General features: G+C 38.4%; 1 protein-coding gene across 6 annotated transcripts in view; it reads right to left on the bottom strand.

Moving 5' to 3' along the window:
* MAST2 (microtubule associated serine/threonine kinase 2) overlaps positions 1 to 18,544 on the bottom strand; it is a 212,254-nt gene that overhangs the window by 171,094 nt on the left and 22,616 nt on the right. For all 6 annotated transcript variants that reach the window (XM_059374594.1, XM_059374601.1, XM_059374596.1 and 3 more), the window contains exons 2-3: positions 12,088 to 12,235; positions 7,964 to 8,106 (exon numbers count right to left, since the gene is read on the bottom strand). In XM_059374594.1, the coding sequence (XP_059230577.1) occupies positions 7,964 to 8,106; positions 12,088 to 12,235 (291 nt within the window). The remainder of the gene's footprint in view (positions 1 to 7,963; positions 8,107 to 12,087; positions 12,236 to 18,544) is intronic.

Here is an 18,544-nt window from a genome sequence, read left to right as displayed (position 1 = left end):
TGTGCCATCAGCATATGTGATAAGCATTCCTTCTATGTGTTAATTTAAGAAGTTGATGAAAATGATTATTAAGGGGCGCCTGGGTGGCTCAGTGGATTAAAGCTTCTGCCTTCAGCTCAGGTCATGATCCCAGTGTCCTGGGATCGAGCCCCGCATAGGGCTTTCTGCTCCACAGATAGCCTGTTCCCTTCCTCTCTATCTCTCTACCTACTTGTGATCTCTGTCTGTCAAATAAATAAATAAATAAATAATCTTTTTAAAAAAGGATTAGTAAGAACAAGAACAGAGATCTGTGTGACATCATTTCAGGCTGGTACTGACACATTTAAAAAAAAAAAAATCAACCTTCTTTTGCAGACGTTATACTTCAAACAAGTATTAATCCAACCAGCTGTAATATTAGCAAAGATATTCCAAAAAGTTCTTTACTCATTTAATAAGAAATTATACATTGCTTACTATGTGCCACATATAATGCTACATGTAGACAGATGGACCAAGTCATTCTTTGCAAATGATCATTCCCATTGTTAAAAAGAAAACCACAGACTCAAAATGGCATCCCTTAGGTTAAGCCTAAAGACAGAAAGACAATACCTAACCTAACTGTAGTTTCAATCCCCAACAATATAACCTTTAACCCATCTAAAGGATTTTCCCAGTCAATACTAGGAAATTTACTAATAGACTCCTCCTCCCCTTAAGAGGGCAAACTTGCCTAAATAATGCATTCCCGGGGTGCCTGGGTGGCTCAGTGGGTTAAAAAAGCCTCTGCTTTGGGTTCTGACTGAACGTATTCAACATGGAAAATGTGCCATCAGCATATGTGATAAGCATTCCTTCTATGTGTTAATTAAAGAAGTTGATGAAAATTATTATTAAGGGGCGCCTGGGTGTCTCAGTGGGTTAAAGCCTCTGCCTTCGGCTCAGGTCATGATCTCAGGGTCCTGGGATGGAGCCCCACATCAGGCTCTCTGCTCAGCAGGGAGCCTGCTTCCCTTCTTCTCTCTCTGCCTGCCTGTTTGCCTACTTAAGATCTCTGCCTGTCAAATAAATAAATAAAATCTTTTAAAAATAATAATAATGCATTCCTTGCTAATATTAATAGTACTTCCTTTTTTCTTTGTAAGCCCTCTTCCTTCCCTTAAAAACCTTTTTCTTGCTTAACTCCTTGGAGCTCCCTTCTACTTGCTGTCTGATTCAGAAATCATTTAATAAAGCCAATTAGATCTTCAAATTTAGTCGGGTTGATTTTTGTTTTGTTTTTAACACTCTAAAGGCATCATTCCTATAAAGGCAATGTCTGCCAACAAAGTAAAAAAAGAATCTCAAAAGCAAAAATAAGCAAAATAAATCAATCAGAGAAAGACAAATACTGTATGAGTACTATATATGTAGAGAATCGGTCAAACCCTACCAGTTAAAAGATTCCTGGGATTCACAATCCTCCTACTAAAATGCCAATATTCAGTACTGTTCACTGCTTAGGTCACCCTTTATACTGAGACATACATTACTTGAATCCAACATTCTGATTTCCAAGAAAAAGCATCCAAGTCTAATTCTTCCATCTGCAATCTCTGTGTCCAGTTTCTCATTACCTATTTGTTAATCTCAATGAAAACTCATCCACTGAATAATAATTATTAATTATTATACATTATAATAACCATTATAGGAAGCTATTGAAAGATAATCAAGTGAAAGGTTAAACATTGGTGCTGCATAAATATTAGCCAAATGAAAAAACTGGAGGACAAAGCTAAAAGAAGGTTACTCAGTTAAAGGTATTGTAGTAGCACTGTGTGGTAACAGATGGGAGCTGCGCTTAAGGTGAACACAGCATAACATACAGACTTGTGGAATCACTATGTTATACACCTGAAACTAACATAACATTGTATGTCAACTATACTTCAATTAAAAAAAAAAAGAAACTAAAGAAAGAATAGACATGATCAATTTGTCTTTGAAATAAGACGTTAGAGTGAAAAGCGGCCTGGAAAGGAGGAAGACTGAATACGGCGATCACATAATAAGGACACTACAATGATCTCAGCAAAAAGACTGTAATTATGGCTTAGAATGGGCTACAACTTTGGTGAAAAAAATGTAGACACCTGGAGATGTTGCGCATTAACGCTGTCTGGGTGACTGGGTGGGGAGGGGAGGAAGGGGAAAGGAGGAGTCAAAGAGTTCCAGGTGTCGGGGCACCTGGGTGACTCAGTGGACTAAAGCCTCTGCCTTCAGCTTGGGTCATGATCTCAGGGTCCTAGGATGGAGCCCCGTATCAGGCTCTCTGCTCGGCAGGGAGCCTGCTTCCTCCTTTCTCCCTCTCTGCCGCCTCTCTGCCTACTTGTGATCTCTGTCTGTCAAATAAAAATTTTTTTTAAAGATTTTATTTATTTATCAGAGAGAGAGAGGGGGAGAGAGCGAGCACAGGCAGACAGAATGGCAGGCAGAGGCAGAGGGAGAAGCAGGCTCCCTGCTGAGCAAGGAGCCCGATGTGGGACTCGATCCCAGGACGCTGGGATCATGACCTGAGCCGAAGGCAGCTGCTTAACCAACTGAGCCACCCAGGCATCCCTGTCAAATAAATTTTTAAAAATCTTTAAAGAAAAAAAGAGTTCCAGGTCTCTGGCTTTCAGCTACTGGGTGGATAACAGCACTAATTAACAAAACAGGGAAGAGCCAAGGAAGAACTGGTTTAGGGGAACATAAAGGCAGAATAAGCAGATGCAGTCTTGGGGCACCTGGGCAGCTCAGTTGGTTAAACGTCTGCCTTGGGTTCAAGTCATGATCCTGGGATCCTGGGATGGAGCCCCAAGTCGGGCTCTCTGCTCAGTGGGGAACCTGCCTCTCCCTCTCCCCCTCCCTCTGCTTGTGCATTGACTCACTCTCTCTCTCAAGTAGATAAAAAAGACTTTTTAAAAACAAATTTAACAAGTGTAAAAAGCTAAAACAGATGGAGTCTTAGACATGATGATATAGTTCAGTGGATTCATGTCAGAAATAACAAGAGACAAAAAAAAAAAAAAGAAAGAAGAGACAAAGATCAAAGTTTTAGATATTACTTAACATATTCATGAGAAAGCAAAGCAGAAATTAAGTTTATTTCAAAGATGTGGAAAAAAGGCTCAAATAAGTCTAGTCTTTACTCAAATTTAGACAGCTAAGTATCAGATATATCCTGGTCTTCCAAGTTCTAATCCAAAGGTGTTTCTCCCATGCCACTTTTAACACTAGGTTTTCAATTGTATATGAATTGCATATGAATTTTTTTTAAAGACAATGTTTTCTCGGACAAGATGTCATCTAAGTTTTTTCCCACCTGGGAGCATACAATATAATGACTGTATAATCCTTTTTATAAGAACATGTACTGGAAGCCACTAATTAGAATCATGGTTTCTACATATATGGGGGAAATAGGTCTTCAGAGAAATCATCTCACCAGATATTAGGAAATGAGGGATAAGTCTAAAAATCTCTTCATAAACACCTACCACTTGGATGGCCTCAAAATAAAAATATTTGCAGGGGGGCCTATATAGTGTAGTTGGTTAAGTGCTGATTCTTGGTTTGGACGCAGGTTCTGATCTCAGGGTCATTAGATGGAGTCCTGTTTGGGGCTCCATGTTTAGCACCATGGGGCTTCTTAAGATACTCTCTCCCTTTCCCTCTGCACCCCCCTTTAAAAAATAAATAAATAGAGATGCCTGGGTGGTTCAATCAGTTAAGCAACTGACTCTTGCTTTCAGCTCAAGTGATGATCTCTCAGCAGTGAGATGAAGCCCCATGTCAGGCTCCACCTCAGCATGGAGTCTACTTCAGATTCTCTCTCCCTTTCCCTTCGCTTCCCACCCCCCCCCCCACTGTTCATGCCCACCCCTCATGCACACAGGCTCTCAAATGAATAAATAAAATAAAATAAGATCTTAAAAAAAAAAAAAGGAAGAAAGAAAGAAAATATTTGCTACATTAAGCTTTTGGTTACCCATTCTCCAGATTCTGGTCAAGTCTAACCTCCAGCAATCTTATCTCCCTAATAATTACACCTAAGAATAATTATTCTTGTCCCCTTTTAGTTATGTTTTAGGTCATAATCGACAGTTCATTAAATGTTAAAATTAGTTGTTACATATGACTCCTGTTGACCCAGAAGTTCCTTGGAGGCTGGGTCTACATAGCAATAAGTCTATTAAGAATGAGGATACACAAAAAAAAGAGAGAGAGAATACATGGTAGGAGAGATTCTTCTGGAATGTCACAGCCAGAAGCTGGGATGGGAGCACCCAGGTATATTCCAGTGTGGGGATAACTCAAAGCAGGAAAATATATTCAATACTAACCAGCAAAAGTGCCACATAAAAAACCCCTGGAAAGGAGAAATGGAAAGGGAGGAACTAGCCTAAAATTACCATAGATAAGTGAATAGCTCAGAAAAGAAAGGCACAGGAGAAAACAAAAGGCTGACACTTGGGAGTAGAAAACTAAATACAGGTCTAAAGAAATAATTTGCAAATCCATATACAAAATAGATAAATAAATAGATAAATAAGTCAACTTTTTAAATGGGCAAAAAACAGGAAGACATTTCTTCAAGAAAGTTTGCAAACAGCCAATAATCGCATTAAAAGATACTCAGTATCATTAGTCATTAGGCAAATGTGAATCAAAACCACTTCAGACCCAGTATGATTGCTAAAATCAAAGACAGTAAATATTAGTGTGGATGTAAAGAAATAAAAACCTCAGACATTGTTAGTAGGAATGTAAAATGGCACAGCCACTTTGGAAAACAATCTGGTGACTCCTCAAAATGTTAAACACAGTTACCATACGACCCAACAATCTTACTCCTAAGTATATACCCAAGAAAAATGAAATCATGTCCACACAAGAATCTTTAAATAAATGTTCATAGACGCATTATTCATCACAGTTAAAAGGTAGCAACAACCCAAATTTCCATCAGCTGATAGACAAAATGTGGTATATCCATACAATGGAATATTATTGAATGATAAAAAGGAAGGAAGTACTTTCATGCTACAGTGTAGACAGACCTTAAAAACATCATGCTAGGGGCGCCTGGGTGGCTCAGTTGGATAAGCAGCTGCCTTCGGCTCAGGTCATGATCCCAGCGTTCTGGGATCGAGTCCCACATCGGGCTCCTTGCCCCGCAGGGAGCCTGCCTCTCCCTCTGACTCTGCCTGCCACTCTGCCTGTGCTCTCTCTCTCTGACAAATAAATAAATAAAATTTAAAAAAAAAAAAAAAAAAATCATGCTAACTGAAAGAAGCCAGTCACAAAAGGCCACATATTCTATGAGTCAATTTATATGAAATGTACAGAACACGCAAATGCACAGAGGCAGAAAGGAGATTGATGGTTACATAGGGCTGGAGGGATGGGAGGATAAAGAGTGACAGCAATCCTGTCAAGGGATCCTTTCTGAAGTGATAAAAATGTTCTAAAACTGACTGTACTGGGGCACCTAGATGGCTCAGTCATTAAACGTCTGTCTTCAGCTCAGGTCATGATCCCAGAGTCCTGGGATCGAGTCCAACATCAGGCTCCTTGCTCCACGGGAAGCCTGCTTCTCCCCCTCCAACTCCCCCTGCTTGTGTTCCCTCTCTCATTATCTTTCTTCCTCTATCAAATAAATAAACAAAATCTTTAAAATTGACTATAGTGACAGCTCCATATATCTGTGAATATACTAAATATCACTTAATAAGACAGTAACTGGGTAAATTGTGTCTTACATAAATTATATCTCAATAAACTTTTAAAAAGAAAAAGGAATTCAAGAATATTCTACTTCGGTTGGCCTATGCTAGGACTCCAGCAACCTTAGTCCAGGAATTCCCTCTGAAACAATACCTTAAAATAAAACATTCAGCTTTATTTTAGTGGCAATTAATTCTCAAAAGGGTGCATGTTAGAACTTGTTATAATGCTTTAAAGAAAATACAGATCCCTAGGACCACCCCAGTCCCACTGGATCAAAATCTCTATGATGCATGGAGCCAGGCTGGCTCATTTAGTAGAATGTAACTCTTGATCTCGGGGTTGTGAATTTGAGCCCCACTACGGGTGTAGAGATTACTTTTTTTTTTAAGGTTTTATTTATTTGAGAAAGAAAGAGAGAGTACGAACAGGGGGAGGGGCAGAGGGAGAAGCAGATTCCCCGACACGGGACTCAACCCCAGAACTCTGGGATCATGACCTGACCCAAAGCCAGATGCTTAACTGACTGAGTCACCCAGGAGCCCCAAGAGATTACTTTAAAATCTAAATTAATCAATCTCTATGATAGGGTACATAGATCTATATATATTTTTTTATATTCCAGAGGTTAAGAGGAAGAAGATGTGGGGCTTTAATAGACATGCTGAGAACAAGTAAGGAAATTTGAATATAAAAAAATCCCATAAAAATATAAATAAAAGGGGCGCCTGGGTTAAGGCCTCTGCCTTCCGCTCGGGTCATGATTCCAGGGTCCTGGGTTCGAGCCCCGCATTGGGCTCTCTGCTCAGCAGGGAGCCTGCTTCCTCCTCTCTCTCTGCTTGCCTCTCTGACTGTCAAATAAATAAATAAAATCTTTAAAAAAAAACAAACTTCTTATTAAAAACTATATATATATATATATAAAAATAGAAGACTTTAGAGTGAATAAGTAAGATACTATTATTAAATTGATCTTAAATTCCTTGGATCTGATAATATACTACAGTTAAGAGATTGTCCCTGGTCTTATAAAAAATAATTAAGGGTGAGGTATCATAAGGTCTGTGACTTGCTTTGAAATGTTTCAGAGGAAAAAAAAATACATATATACACACAGATAAAGCAAATGTGGCAAAATGTGAGTTACAACCAAATTGACCAATTTAAGTAAATTTATGTGGATATTCATTGTATTTGAAATTTTCAAAATAAAGGTTAAAGAGTGGGAAAATTCTTGATTCTTCCTGTGGCCTAAGAGTCACAAACTTCAGATCATAAGGAAATCTTCTGACCCAAAAATTAACTTCCCACCTGCTATAAAGAAGACTCTTTTCCCTATCCCCACTTCCCAGAATGGACAAATGGACAAAACTTTCTAATCTATACATGCCAACCCAAAAGATTTATAATCCTAAAGAACAGATGAGATTATATTTTAATGGGAACAAGCTTCTGTTACTGTACCCTGAAAATTACTTATGTGCCTTGTCCTTTAGGAAGAATGTGAGATAAGCAGGAAGTCAAAGGGCACCTTCAATAGAAAGGCAGAGGTACTGAGGATAAAAGTGTAGAAGATGCAATTACAGGCAGAAAATAACCTGCCAAGACTACACAGCTTAATCTTTGTTAGATTCTATCATACAAATCCTAAAAGGCTCATTCTTGCCCACTCTCCTATCCTCATATACTAAATATGTGTATCACAGAACTATACACAGAAGCAACATAACTTCACAAGCTTAAGAATCCTATCTACTACAAAGCTCTTTCCCATAGAGTGCCCGGGTGGCTCAGTCAGTTAAGTGTCTGCCTTCGGCTGAGGTCATGATCCCAGGGTCCTGGGATCAAGCCCTGCATCAGGCTCACTGTGCAAGGAGCCTACTTCTTCTTCTCCTTCCCCTCTTGTGCTCTCTCACTATCTCAGTCTCTCTCAAATAAATAAATAAAATCTTAAAAAAAAAAAAAAAGAAAAGAAAGAAGAAAGCTCCTTCCCAGAAAATGTATTCATTCAATCAACCATACTATGTCTTTTTCTTGACTCTCCATACCTAATCAGTACAGTAACCGCATGAGAGCAATCAGAGTATATTCAATTAAATCCATTCTTTTTCTATACTTTACTTTGAAAAATTAAACTATCAAAATCCTAAAAAGAAAAATAATATATGTGGCCATGGCAATCAAGAATTTGTTCACAGAGCAAGGGACAGTCTTTACCAACACTTACCAAGCCAGCAGTAAGAGAAGGAGCAGATTGTCCAAGGGACTGGTTCCTCATTCGAACCAGGTTTGATGCTTCTCCTGAAGACTGCCAAGTCACCTGTCCCACACTGCTATGTACACTGCTGGACAAGGGGAGCAGCTGCTTACCTTCAAACACAAAGTTTAGAAAATATACTTGTAATTATTAATGAATGAATGAAAATATACAATGATATCAAGTGGATAAAAGTATAGTGATCCAAAATAAAATGAAGTTCTGCCATATTCATTTTAATCTGTAGACCTTTAAAAAATTTCAGCTATCTGGGTGGAAAGGAGAATTGTAAATAGAGTACTGAAATTGAATTGACTATTTTAAATTCTCTGTAATAGCCATCATCATGCCAGCACCCAAACCTGACATCCAACCTAGCAGGCTTTTCCCAGTCCCTTCCATGCAACTTAGTTTCTCACCAACTCAATGCAACATGAGTGGAGTTGACAGTTTCTCCTAGATAAGTTTGGCCCTCAAGTTTTCAGAAGATGAACAAGGAATCTATAATGCTCTGGCCAGACTTCATGTGTTCAGTCCAGGTTGACTGACTGACTGCCTTAATCCCAAAGACTACAAGAGAGTCACTTACAAAAGACAGCACCTAGAATTGCAATGACCTTCTAATTGAGGTGCAAGTCCTATTTCAATCTCTTCCTTCGTAATGTTCCTCAACACTGCTGCTAGTGATTTAACCAAAACAAACGTGATATCATTCCCTGCCGTAAAAAAACTTATTACTCCCTACTGTTCAAAATTAGCCAAACGTTTAAAAAAAAAAAAAACTATAAAGAGATCCTCCTCCACAAATCCAGATTATCTTCCTGGCCTCATCTCCTTCAACTCTTCCACACCCCTTTGTTCACTCAACTTCAATTTTATGCCCTGCATTTTCACCTGGATTTATCTTAATCACCCAATTCACTTGAAAACCTTTTCCTCTTCCTGACAAAATCCTATTCAACATGGAAATACCCACTGTAATAAAGGTGTGATAAAAAGGAGTTTTTAGTTTTGTTTTTGGTACAACATTCCCTTTTATTGCAGAAAAAATATGATGCAAATTATTTGGAGGGCAATTTAGCAAAACTGACTAAAATTTTAATTTGAATATGTTTGGACCCAGCACTCCACGTGTAGTAATGTAGTATAATGAAAAAACAAACCAGAATGCTCACCTAGCAATGCTCACCAGAATAAAACCAAAAATAAGATAAACGTTCATTACAATTTAAAGAAATCACAGTATCTCTACAAAATCACATACTGAACCCATTAAAAATAATGAGGCGTCTCAAAATGTAGTCAAGAGAAAAATGTTCAACATTTCCTGTTCAGTAAAGAAAGCCGAAATAAAGTGTATGGCATATGATATCAATTTTTATTTTAAAGAAAATGTTTGTGTATATTTACATAAATTTTTAAATGTATATTTAAAAATAATGGAGTATATATAAAAGGTATACATATATAAAGTATATATATATATATATATATATATATATATATATAAAGTATATATAAAGGGTATATATAAAGGTTGGAGAAGGGAGGCAGAAGTAAAGATTAAGAAGAACTTTTTTTTTAAGATTTTATTTAATTATTTGTCAGAGAGAGAGTGCTCACACAAGCAGGCAGAGCGGCAGGCAGAGGCAGAGAGAGAAGCAGGCTCCCTGCCGAGAAGCCAGACACAGGACTCAATCCCAGGACCCAGGATCATGACCGGAGCTGAAGGCAGCAGCTTAACCAACTAAGCCACCCAGGCGCCCCTAAGAAGAACTTTTCACTTTGACATAATGCTGGTCTTTGAACTCAAATTTTTTATTACTGGCATATTTACTTTGTTAATCAGAAAAATGCAATGTTTTTTAAAAATCTAGTTATCTTCCAAGTCTGTGTGTAAATGTATGCTTTACCAGAAAGTCTTCCCACAAAACCCTCTCAAAGAATAGTTCCCTACTCAAAACTTCCATTAAGACCAGAGTAGAGACAGCCTGTCCACTTTCCTTCTACAAAGGTTGCTAAGTTCTCCAGATCATCTGCCTATCCTCATCTATATATTCTAAAGGAAAGCTAGCTCCTTGACTTACCCTATACACATAAACAAAGGCTAGTATCAGACTTCTATCTCCCTTCAAAATAAGGGCTTGCTGGGGAAAGAGATTTATGCACTTGCAAAAGAAACCAATTTGGACATATACTAGTCTGGCCTTGAAATGTACGAAGGATTGCCAAGAATTTGAGGAAAACAAACAATATAAAACAGAACAATATGAACAAATGGGGAAACTAGACCTTTAGTAGAGAAATAATTCAGAAAAAAAAACTTAAAACTTCTAATTATTCTCACAATGATTCAAAAGGTTAATATGTAAAATATTCCCTATTAAATATTGCTGAATGAACACACTTTTATCTTTTGTCACCCAGGACAGTAAATGAAAATAAAGAAGTAAAATAAACAAAGGCTATAATGAGGGATGGGGAGTGACTGAGGAGATGAATAAAATTTGGAGAAAACCTAAAACAGACAGATGAATCGTAACCAATGGAACTGGGCAAAGAAGGGGCACCTGGGTGGCTCAGTGGGTTAAAGCCTCTGCCTTCGGCTCAGGTCGTGGTCCCGGGGTCGTGGGATTGAGCCCCGCGTCGGGCTCTCTGCTCTCCAGGGAGCCTGCTTCCTCCCCTCTCTCTCTCTGCCTGCCTCTCTGCCTACTTGTGATTTCTCTCTCTCTGTCAAATAAATAAAATCTTAAAAAAAAAAAAAAAGGAACTGGGCAAAGAAAGACACAAGGTGGGGCACCTGGGTGGCTCAGTGGATTAAAGCCTCTGCCTTCAGCTCAGGTCATGATCCCAGGGTCCTGGGATCCAGCCCCCAGCCCCGAGTTGGGCTTTCTGCTCGGCAGGGAGCCTGCTTCCCCTCCTCTTTCTCTCTGCCTGCCTCTCTGCCTTCTTGTGATCTCTGTCAAATAAATAAATAAAACCTTGAAAAAAGAAAGAAAGACACAAGGTAAAATAAGCATAGAGGAGGCTGCAGTTAAATGGCAATTAAATGAGATAGTAGGCTACCCTGCAAAATCTCAGAGAAGTTCAGTACTCAGAAATGCAAGCTACCAAAGAGGACATAAAATTAAGATGTAAGGCTGAACTCAGATTAACTGAAAATCTATAAAGAATCAAACACAACCACATTCCCACATTGTACCACCCAGTAGCCAATAACCAATTACACTTCAAAGGATAGAAGGAATATGGCATCTCAGAGCAAAGCAATAGATGCTGGTTATTAGGTGCTCAAAAGACTTGGTTCAGAAACAAAATAAAACTTTAAAAAAATTTTTAATACAAAAATCAAAATTCTATTTACCTGGACAGTATTTATAAGGTTATTACCTTATAATACCTCCTTAAAAGAAAGGCAGAATACTATGAAAGCAAAAAATGGCTCTATGTGATTAAATGCTTGGCAAAAAAACAATTTCAATCAAAGAGTGAAAAGATAAAGCCAAGGGAATACTCCTGAAAAGGGCCAAAAATAAGAAATTTAAAACTGGAAAGGAATACAGGAGGATTTTATTTTCTTCTCTACTATCTTTTTAGCTGAGAACAGTGGATTCTTTAATAGTGTATTGATTGCTTAAAATTATGTCACATTTTAATTGTTTCCTATTTGGACGATGACTTCCTTGTATCATTCCTTCCCCTTGAATTTTTTAAAGACTTTTCTATGGGGAAGGTGGGGAGGCACTGTAGGCTTTGGAAAAGATTTTGAAAATAGGAAAAAGAAAATCAAAAAAAGCAAAGGATCTGAGGTCCACAGAATAAGAAGACAGCAAAAGTCAATTTCGAAAAGAAAAACCAGTGATAGTGGTCAACTACAAAATATCTAGCAGATTGAGGCTACCATTCAGATATGTCATGAGGAAATAGTAAAGAAAGATGGCCTTACCCATAAGTGTTCTATACAAGACTACCAACAGAGAAGAAGGTGTCAAGATGCCAAGTCAGTTGATATACCCTTAAATATAAGTGAAATACACTTGAATGTGTGGACAACACAGTTGCACATTTCTTAAAAAACAAAATTAGATACTCACCTGACAGCGAACTGGCCAGGCTTCCTCTCCGCAACTTACAGTCATCCTGACTAAGTTGTCGTTGGAGTTTAGCTTTTCCAGTGGATGAAAATATGTCAGGATTACTGAGCTTCCGAAAAAGCAGGGGACTAAGCCCAGCTATCACTTCCTTTAAAGAAAAAAAAAAAAAGATAAAATATAAGTCTGTAATGTCTTTTCTAAAAGTGTAAGGACTTTATATCAAACATCTCTACAACATTCATTGCAGTTAAAAAGTGCCAGCATTTTATACTTTCTGCTCAACAGCTAAAGCCAGAAACATACTTCTTAGTAAAAGCTGTTTTGGGTATGCTATGAAGGCTGTGGGACATTGATTATAAAATGCCAAAGGGGCACCTGGTGACTCAGTCAGTTGAACATCCAAATCTTAGTTTCCTTTTTTTTTTTTTTTTAGATTTTATTTATTTATTTGACAGACAGAGATCACAAGTAGGCAGAGAGGCAGGCAGAGAGAAAGGAAGGGAAGCAGACTCCCTGCTGAGCAGAGAGCCCCACTCGGGGCTCGATCCCAGGACCCTGGGATCATGACCTGAGCCAGTAGCAGAGGCTTTAACCCACTGAGCCACCCAGGCACCCCCAACTCTTAGTTTTGACTCAGGTCTTGATCTCAGAGTCATGGGATCAAGCCCCAAGTCAGGCTCCGCACTCAGCAGAGAATCTGTTTGAGATTCTCTCTCCCTTTCCCTCTGCCCCTCCCCCACCCTCTCCCTCTCTTACCCCCTCAAAAAAGAAAGTAAATTAAGTCTTTTTCTATAAAGAGTACATGTCTAGTTATGTTTATTTATTTACTTTTCTCCTTCTGTTCACTCTTCCTTTATCTAGTTTTTAAAAATATTTTTTCATTTAAAAAAATCATAAATGGCAGAACTTCCTTTACTTCTTATACAAAGTTAGAAATGCCTCTATCATTCAACTAATGCTAAAATTAAATGTAGAGCTTTCTTTACAGGTCTATAATAAGAGCTAAATACATTTCAATGAAAAAGCATGAAGTACTCTGGAGAAAATGCAGACAATTTGAAACACTGAAAGGGTCTCCCTTTGGCCTTTATTTTAATCCAGTTCATCCCAATCCATCCCAATGCCTGCTCCTCTTCACTCTAAGCAATGTTCAACATATCATCAAGATTCAGACATTCTGGGGGCACCTGGATGGCTCAAGTCAGCATCATGATCAGGTCATGATCCCAGGGTCCTGGGATAGAGCCTCACACCAGGGAGCCTGCTTCTCCCTCCCCTCCCAGATTGTGCTCTCTCTTGCTATCTCTGTCACTATCTGTCTCTTTCTCTCTCTCTCAAATAAATTAATAAAATCTTAAAATTCATACATTTTGAAGCAAACGCTCACCTAACTGGTAACTAAACTATTTTGAAAAAAATAAGGTAAATGAGACATATTTTTCATATTTCAATGAAGGAAGCTATAACAAACACAGACAAGTCGCACATCAAAGTGATATGGACAGTACAAAGACAAAAATGACAAACATAAGAAGAAATAACTAAAATCCAGGTTTCCTGCCATGTGAAGAACAAGACTCGGGTAACTAGTAAAAGCTACAGAGGGAGAAAAAAATGGGAAAATGCCAGCCTCCTTAAGATTTAAAGGAAAAAAAAAAAAAAACCCTCTAAGATCATACAGTGTGACTGATGGGTTCAAAAACATGGGAAAATGCCAATATTGGTTGGTGGTGGCTATCCAGAATTTAATTTAGATAAGCTCAAGGGGGGAAAAAAAAAGTAAAGTTAAAGAAAAATAACAGGGGCGCCTGGGTGGTTCAGTGGGTTAAGCCGCTGCCTTCGGCTCAGGTCATGATCTCGGGGTCCTGGGCTCAAGTCCCGCGTCGGGCTCTCTGCTCAGCGGGGAGCCTGCTTCCCTCTCTCTCTCTCTCTCTGCCTGCCTCTCCATCTACTTGTGATTTCTCTCTGTCAATAAATAAATAAAAAATAAAATAAAATAAAAAAAAGAAAAATAACAGAAGAAACAAGGAAACAGTATTATTTTTTAAATTGGTAGTAAAAAAGGGCACCTGGGTGGCTCAGTGGGTTAGGTCAGTGGGCTGAGCTAAATAAAGTGCCTTTAGCTCAGGTCATGATCTCAGGGTCCAGGGATCAAGCCCCACATCAGGCTCTTTGCTCAGCAGGGAGCCTGCTTCCCCTTCTCTCTCTGCCTGCCTCTCTGCCTACTTGTGATCTCTCTGTCAAATAAATAAATAAAATCTTTTAAAATAAATAAATAAATAGATTGGTAGTAGATGGATAAAATGATAAGGAGGGATATTTAAGCACTGAATCATTAAGGCAAATGATACGTCAAGATAGCTGTAACAGAGTGAGCAGGAAGATGGAATTGGAAGGCATAGCTAATACAGAAAGAAGGCAGTAAGAGAGCAGTCTACATTCCCACCATTTGGTGTGTCAAGAATGAAACTGCACCTATGAATCAAGGACAAATCATGGAAGGAAGCCAGGCTTGGACACTAATGCTGATAACCCACCAAAAAGGGCTGGCCATTCACACAGGCAACACCCTCAGCAACCAGCTTTCGGTGGAAGAAAATAAGGAAGCCCTGAAAGATATCAAGCATGGAAATAATATCTCAGATGAAGACAATATGGAGAAGGAAAGGTCTCATCCTCAAAATAAACTACAAATGAGCTACATCAGAGAGCCGGCACTGGAATGCCTGCTACTGTGTATGAATGAGCAATTAGTCTTAGCCAGAAAAGGAGCAACTACCAATATAGGACTAGATCACTATCAATTAAAAGAAAGCCCTATCCTTTTCAATCATCCTATTTCCTACACACCAAAAGAAAAAAAGCTAGAAAACAGAAAAGTAAAAGAAAATCATGCTCCTTCTTATTCTAAGTCTCACCTGTCAAAACCTTGCAAAGGGAAGAAAATAGTAATTAAACTGGATATGAAATTTTTTAAAGATTTTATTTATTTGACAGAGAGAGATCACAAGTAGGCAGAGAAGCAAGCAGAGAGAGAGAAAGAGGAGGAAGCAGGCTCCCCGCCTAGCAGAGAGCCCGATGCGGGACTCGATCCCAGAACCCCGAGATCATGATCTGAGCCGAAGACAGAGGCTTAACCCACTGAGCCACCCAGGCAGCCCTGGATATGAAATATAACTTTTAAATTAGTATTTTTTAAAGATTTTATTTATTTCTTTGAGAGAGAGAGAATTCTGGCTTTTTTTTCTTTGTTATGTTATGATAGGAAATAAGATGATTGAAAAGGATAAGACTTTCTCTTAATTGGTAGAGATCTAGTCCTGTGTTGGTGGTTGTTGTTCCTTTTGTGACTAAGACTAATTGATCATCCATACACTCTGTAGCTTACTGCTTTCTCTTTTAATTCAGAGTACTGAGTTGTGGCTATTTTGCCTATTGCCCTGGGAGTCCTCACAAAGATTCGCTGTGTCTTGGCTCAGAACCATCTCCCTCCTCCACAATACCAAAGCAAATCTCGTTAACTTTACCCAGAAAGCTAGTGTGCTTACACTGCACCTGTACTATTAAGGAAAGGATTCAAAGTAAAGGATTCACAGCTGAAACCTGGAGTCTACACTCCAGACTCATTAGGAGTTGCCTTTCCTACCTTTACCCACCAAAGACTGGTAGGTGAAAAGAACTCTGTACCTTCCGGCAGATTCTTCCTGATCTACCCTACCAAGAGTCAAACCCAGGTGCCACACTAATCAAAGTCCATCCTCTTAATCCATAACAAAAAAACCTTTGCTTATCTATACGTATGTGTATATATATACACATATATAAACATGAACTTTGATCCATACCTCAAGCGTATCAAAAACAGACAAAAATTAAATGGATCATGAATCAAACTATAAAATCTAAAAGTGTAAAACTTCAGAAGAAAATACAACAGTAAATTTTTGTTACTTTGTGAGTTCTTAGATAAGATACAAAACATAAGTTTAAAAAGAACAAATTTATAAATAAGACTATCAAATTTAAAAACTACTACTCTTAAAAAGATACTGCTAAAAAATGAAAACAAATCACACACAAGGAAAAAATACTTGCAAAACACATGTGAGAAAGGACTGGCATTCAGTATATAGAGAGATCTTTCAAAATTCAATAAGAAAACACAAGTCAACAAAAAACATGAGCGAAAGACTGAAGAGACACTTAAACAAGAGGCAACTATGGCAAATGAACACACAAAACCATCCTCAACATCATTTATCATTAGGGAAACAAAAATTAAAATCAAATGAGAGGTTAAAAAAAAAAAAATCAAATGAGAGGCAAAACCAAAAACAAAACCCCACAGCTACAAGCTAACATCCCCCCACAGAAACAACTGAAAAAGCACGCAGAAAATGTCAGAACCACCTTCGTCAGAATTCTGGGAAATAGTCAAAGGTTTACAGCCAAGAAAATGCTAAACCAAGAAGTCAACTTGAAAATAGGAGGGGCACCTGGTTGGCTCCACTGGTTGGGTGTTGGGACTCTTGGTTTCGGTCATGATCTCAAGGTTGAAGGATCCAGTCACAGTTTGGGCTCTGCACTCACCAAGAAGCCTACTATAGATTCTCTCTCCCTTTCTGTCTCCCTCTACCCCGCTCATGCACACACATGCGCTCACTCTCTCTCTAAAATAAATCAATAAATCTTTTAAAAAAAAATAATAGCAGGACAGCTTTGTGGCATTTTCACTTGCCCTTGCCCACCCACTCCTAGATATGGTCTGCAGATGTCAAATGGTGTTTCCAGTGCAGGACCCTGACCCCTGGTTCCAAAAGGAACACAAAAGACCTTTTTTGCAAATTATTGTTTCTATCTATTCCAACTTGTCTGAGGCTACCTGAAGGACTGACACAAGGCATACCTTTATTTCACCTAACTCTGAATCTGTTCATGATAGAAAAGCAAAAGGTATTGCTCAAAAACACTGTGAAAAGATCCAACCACCCACAGCGACCTGGGCCAAAAGATTATAAATGAGACATAAAATAAACTGCCTAAAATCATGGAGGAAAAGAGAAGAATTTCTTTGAGAAATTAGGGCAATTAAAAATACCTGTGTATATAGGGTAATTCAGAAAACCCAAGGCAGGGACACCTGGCTGGCTCAGCAGGAAGAGCATGGGCTTTTGAGCTCAGGATCCTGAGTTTGAGCCCCATGTTAGGTGTAGAGATTAAATAAATAAAGTGGGGCGGGGGGAGCAAGCCCTGGGCAAAATGAATGCTCAGGGAAGACCTGAAAAGATTTTAAGCTTTCATCTCAGCCTGATCTCTAGTCTAGCTAAGCAGAGTCCATTTGCAAAAACTCCTGGAGGAGGTATGTTTGTTTAGCTCCTGGTGATCAAGGAAGTCTCCATCAAAACATAAGCTAAGAACAGAGACTTCAGCACCACACAGAGCAAGGAATTCAATTTCTAGGGGGAAAAAAAGTTGGGAAAATTCACTAGATAAATGGACAACTACAGCCTTCAACAATCAAAAAAGGACAAACTTAGAGAAAGGCAAAAAGGTGATTTCCAGAGTTACCAACATTCAAATGTCCATTTTCAGCAACAACAACAAAAGCACAAGACATACAAAGAAATGAAGAAGTATGGCCCATTCAAACAATCAAAATAAATTAACAGAAACCATGCCTGAAGAAGCCCAGCATTAGACCTAATAGTAAACTTTAAATGCCTGTCTTAGATATGCTCAAATTGTACAAATGAAAATCCAAAAAACAGTGCATGAAAGAAAAACAAGGTTGCATTTATAAGACTCTCAAGGAAAGACAATGTGAGCCAAGGATTTTATATCCAGGATAACTAACCTTCAACGTAAAAGGCACAGGCAAACTGTTATCAATATAAAATAACTCTGAATATTCTTCCAATAAGCCCTTCCTAAGGAATCTACTAGAGAAGAAGATTTATAAAATCAAAATAACTAAAGTGATATTAATATGGTGATTAGCATTAAATATACAGTCATTTGTAGAATAAATAAATGTACATTAAAAGGGAGAGTACAGTACATAATGACTATGTAATTTGAAAGGATTGATATAGGTCAACCACAAAATGGAAAGGGGAAGGTGGAGACAGCTTATTCAAACTAACTTAGTTCTCATTAATCATCATTGGTGATAGTATATTAGTAATGCCATTAGAGACATATATTTAACATATGACAAAGTAAATGAATAATTCCTGGATATTCTAATTGCTGGCTCAAAACCCTCTCAGGAGCTTCTTGGGTATAATCTGAAACTGACCCCTGTACTCAGAGGGCAGGGAGAGGCAGAAGAAAGAGGCAGAGAACTCCAAGTTGGTTAGGTGGCAGCGTTATTAAGCAAAGGGAACTTACATACAAGGCTTATCTTGGGAGCAACAAGAAAAATGGATCCGGACACCCGCCCTACAGAACTTGGTTT

Source organism: Mustela nigripes, chromosome 14 (genome assembly GCF_022355385.1).
Source record: "Mustela nigripes isolate SB6536 chromosome 14, MUSNIG.SB6536, whole genome shotgun sequence".
Classification (NCBI taxonomy): domain Eukaryota; kingdom Metazoa; phylum Chordata; class Mammalia; order Carnivora; family Mustelidae; genus Mustela; species Mustela nigripes.
Note: the sequence above shows the minus strand (reverse complement) of the source record. Positions and strands in the feature narration are given on the sequence as shown.